General features: G+C 63.9%; 1 protein-coding gene across 1 annotated transcript in view; it reads right to left on the bottom strand.

Annotated features, from left to right (window-relative positions):
- The window catches only part of SHANK2 (SH3 and multiple ankyrin repeat domains 2), a 474,374-nt gene that overhangs the window by 13,136 nt on the left and 456,890 nt on the right, over positions 1 to 4,348 (bottom strand). Inside the window, exons 20-22 of the mRNA XM_007466013.1 lie at positions 3,722 to 3,852; positions 2,215 to 2,326; positions 1,404 to 1,424 (exon numbers count right to left, since the gene is read on the bottom strand). Of these exons, the coding sequence (XP_007466075.1) occupies positions 1,404 to 1,424; positions 2,215 to 2,326; positions 3,722 to 3,852 (264 nt within the window). The remainder of the gene's footprint in view (positions 1 to 1,403; positions 1,425 to 2,214; positions 2,327 to 3,721; positions 3,853 to 4,348) is intronic.

The raw sequence follows: 4,348 nt of genomic DNA, 5'->3' as shown, positions 1-4,348 counted from the left end.
GGTTCGTGCCCCGGTCCGGGAAGATCCCACATGCCGCGGAGCGGCTGGGCCCGTGAGCCATGGCCGCTGAGCCTGTGCGTTCGGAGCCTGTGCTCCGCAACAGGAGAGGCCGCATCAGTGAGAGGGCCGCGCACCGAACAAAAAAAAAAAAAAAAAAAAAAGAAGAAGGGAAAGGCCCCGGGAGGCACGGAGTGCGTGCTGTTGAGAGAGATGGTACCCAGAGCGACGGGCACGAGCCGGGGAGGGCGCCTGACTCCTCCCCGGGGTTCGTGTGCGCACGTGTGAGCGTGTGTCGGGGGCAGGGGTGGCCTGCATCAGGGGGCATCCATCCCTTCAGGCTTGGCCAGGGCCCCCGGCGGGTGTTTTCGGGTTTGGGACTGGGGCTGTCGAGCTGCGTGTCAGAAACGAGGGCACAGGGAACACAGGTGGCTGCACTGGCTTATGGGACGCGGATGGTGCCGCCGTCCCGGGGGCATCAGAGCGCCGACGTCCTGCAGGTGCTGCAGGTATGCGGGGAGGCCTGACGCCCTCGAGCAGAGCCCTGTGCGTAAGGAGACCCTAGGGTGGCCTCACCTGATCGACAGGAACCCGTTTTGTTGCCTGACTTCTCTGGGCCCCCAAAGGGTCCTGGAGCTCCCCAGGCCCTCAGGAGGATGGCTGAGTGGCCCTGGCAGGAGAAGGTGCTGCAACACGCCAAGACCCTCTAACCCAAGACCCCAACCCAAGCCGGGAGCAGGATCCTGACCAAACACTCGGCCGCCTGCCCCAGCAAAGCCCTCTGGGTCCTAAGACCCTCTGGGCCGGGCCGAGGGGCCCGGTGGTTTACCATGGTCCCCACTGACCATGGTCCGAGTTGGAGGACTGGACCTATGGAACCCGTGGGTGTTGGGTGAGAGAGGGCGCTGAGGGCCCGCAGGGGCGACGGCCGCATCTGGCCGCGTCGGGCCCCCGAGCTCTGGTGTGTCCACTGGGGGGACTTTCAGATTCTTTCCGACAGTTCAAGATACAAAAACATCAACGGCACGCACTCCGGACACGGGAAGCGGCACATGGACACGGACGCTGACAGACGTCAAGTACGAGGGTCTCGCGTGGGGGGCATGCAGGTTTTTCAAAGAGGTAACAAAACGAATCACTCCAAGTCAAAAACGCTCCTAGGACAAACTACAATAATTTATTCCAGTGGGAACTTCCATTCGATAAGGGTATTCCAAATTTCACATACTCCTTGTGGGAGGGCGTTTTGGCATCGCAAAGATGGTTGCTCAGAGGCCTCTCATTGAGCGTGCGTACGTGGCGGCTGCCTGACAGTTACGATCCCAAGGAGCAGTAATTTAAGAACACGCCTTATGGAGTGATTGTTACATTCACACTGCAGATGCCAAACTGTAAGGTTCACTGACCTGATAGAAAGATTCTGCTGTCTGACAGGAGGAAATCGACTGTTATTAAGCAGTTAGAGAGCCAGGGTCAGGAGATGGCGTGTGCGCTACTCTGCGGTGGCCCCGGGGGGGGGGGACTTTGGGGACCGGCAAACGCCACCTCCGCCATCCCTTATCGTTTAGTTCCTGCCAGCTGCCACCCCTTCAAACTAGTGACAGAGGCGCCAGGCCTGAGACCGCAGTGCTGGACACACAGAGCAGTGCCGCGTCCCCCAGCGTCCGGCAGTGGCCTTAGCTTCTCTGAGAATTTACACGGTAAAGACAGTGCTGGATTATCTCACAAAGGGGCTGTCTGCGAAGTTACTAACAAGAAGGTAGCAGTTCCCCGCAGCGCACAGTACGTCGTACCCGCAGAGCGCGCGCGAGAACCCGGCCCAGCCAGCCTTAGAAGTGTGTCCGTCGAGCTCATCCACAAAGCGCGGCAGTGGCCGTTCGCAGGGGACCTGGGCCCACCCCGCCGGCCCACTCTAAACACGCAGGGCGGGGGCGAGGGGCTTCCTGGACGTCACCTGCCCACCTCCACCTCCCTCCTGACTGCAGCCCCTCACCCTGCTGGTGTTATCACGGATACTTGGCTTGGGAGGCCGGGAAGCCACCCTGGATTCGGTATCCAGAGGGTAGGAGAGTTTCAGACGGCTCAGACGGTCAAGGCCTCCCTGGGGGTGAGGCCGGGGGCCTGTCCTCTGGTGGGCGGGCCTGGGGCCTCTGAGGGGCACTGCCGAGGGTGCTGAGAGCCAAGGGGCACATTTGTGGGTGTGGCCGCGCTGCTTACCTATTGATTTTTGCCTTCGCATCGTACCTCGAGGGAGGCCCAGGAACGGGCCTTTCGGGCTCCCAGGAACGGTGGGCGTCATCACGGCGATCCCCTGGCGTTCGTACACGGACTGCAAACCAGAGAGCCCGGGGTGAGCTGTGTCAGACCAGCGCCACCCACGGCAGCCAGACACGGAAGCCCTGGGCGGCGGACACCTGTCACAGGGCTTCCCCCAGCTGCTTCTGGGGAGCACCTCCGTGTCCAGCTGAGGCTGACGACGGGCCACACCAGCGTCCAGGACCCAGAAGGGGGCCCTGTCTGCCCTCAAAGTGCCGATGAGCCCTGCTCAGCGGAGCCGTGGTCTGCCTGACATTGACTGAGAATGGCCAGGACGGATGTCCTGTAGGAAAGAGCATCTGGCGGTGGGCAGCGGGGTCCGCCCTTGGCCACGTCCGCCTCTGCAAAGTGGGCTGACCACAGTGGCCCAGAGCGGGGGACAAGCCGAGCGCGGTGCCCCGGGGCACATGGGCCCCGCGGCAGGCAGGCTGCCCGTCCTCCTCCGCCTGGTCCAGGAGGAGCCTCGCGCGTCCCTCCTTCGCTTTGCAAACAGCTTCCCTGTGCAGCCCCCGCCCAAGCTGCTGCTTCCTCGACCGGAAGACAGGTTGCTGGCCGGCCTCACCTCGTGGCGTCGGAGGGCCACTCGGAACAGCCAGGTGCGGAGCCCGAAGGAGACAGGCGTGCGCGCACCCAGGCTGTTCCCGCGAGACCCAGTCTCGCCGGGCTCTGGGCGTCTGCCCGGCCCGGGGCTTGGAGGGTATCTGGAACGAGCTGGGTACGGGGTGCCGCAGGGGGGTGGGGGGTCGGGACACAGGACCCTGGAGGAGCCGCGCGGGCCGTGTGGAGGTGAGGGGAGGCAGGGGGCCTCCTGTGCCGTGCGCTACGCAAAACCGTCGATACTCCTGGGCGTTATTAGGAAGAGGCGCGGTTAAACAGAGCCAGCGTGAACCAGCGTGAAGCGGATTCAGAGCAGATACAAAGTCAGGAAGTAATCATGACACGTGGTGCTCAGACCGGCAGCAGGCACGAAGCTGGGGTGGAGAGGGCCACGTCTGGGACCCGAGAGGAGCAGCCCGCCCGGACCACGGGCGGCTCTGCCAGCCCGCCGTGGCCCGTGGTCTCTGCTGACCGCCCCCTGGGAATAACGGTGGCCTGAGACCTCGGCGGGGCGGGGTCCCCGGCGTACGCGGGGAGCGGAGGCCCTGCTCCCCGGGGCGGTGGGGTCGGGCCTCGTCTGCCCCGAGGGCTGCGGCTTCGCTCCGGGTGGCCTACGGGAAGGCCCTCGGGGCGAGTTGCTGAGCTGCTCACGTGGTGGCCTGCCCCCCCACTGTGGGTCTGCACTGGACTGGGGTGCCTGCCGTGCGCACGCAGATTGGGGCTCCGGGTCTGGACGCTGGGGAGGGTGAACTGCAAGCGCGAGGTCCGCCCACGTTGGCCTGCCGCCCGCTCCCCCGGCCCAGCCACTCACGTTCACGTCCGAGACAGAGGGGAAGCACCGGCTGGTGGGCCGCTGCTTGATGGTGGCCACCCTGGACTCCACTGCCACGCTCTCAGCAGTTCGGGATGGCTTGGAGGCTGGGACTATCTCATCGGGTTTATCTGCAACGTGAACATGACCGTCAGGACGGGCGTCGGTGAGCGAAGTCCCAAAACGCAATCGGGCGAGGGGCTGAGTTAGAAAAATGCCTGAGTGCCTCGTGCCTTTTCACCAAGCTTTTATGGTACACGTGGTTTGGTGCTGTGGTGTGGAGCACGTGTGCCTCTCGGCCACAAGCGCTGACACTGACAGGACCTGTCCCCCAAGCCGTACCCCACCCCCTGCCGGGTGCACGTGGACAGGAGGGGACGGAGACCCTCGCGGAGGCAATGCAGCCTCAGCCCTGGAGGCCCCGGCACGCAGAGGGCATCGCTTTGTTCATACTAGTGCGGTTTATTCTTGCTGGTGGGGGAGCTAAGTCAATGTTTTGAACATTTTTCTTCTTAAGAGCTCAGAGGTGTGGCTCCTTTGAAACTAAGCGCAGTTGCCAGGGTCTAAGGACCCAGCACCCAGCGCTGGAGGCGGGCTGGGCAGCGTGGGTGTAGGCAGGGGTAGAGG

The sequence above is a fragment of the Lipotes vexillifer genome, unplaced genomic scaffold (assembly GCF_000442215.2).
Source record: "Lipotes vexillifer unplaced genomic scaffold, Lipotes_vexillifer_v1.1 scaffold1094, whole genome shotgun sequence".
In the NCBI taxonomy this organism is placed as follows: domain Eukaryota; kingdom Metazoa; phylum Chordata; class Mammalia; order Artiodactyla; family Lipotidae; genus Lipotes; species Lipotes vexillifer.
This window is presented reverse-complemented; position numbering and strand designations above follow the sequence as displayed.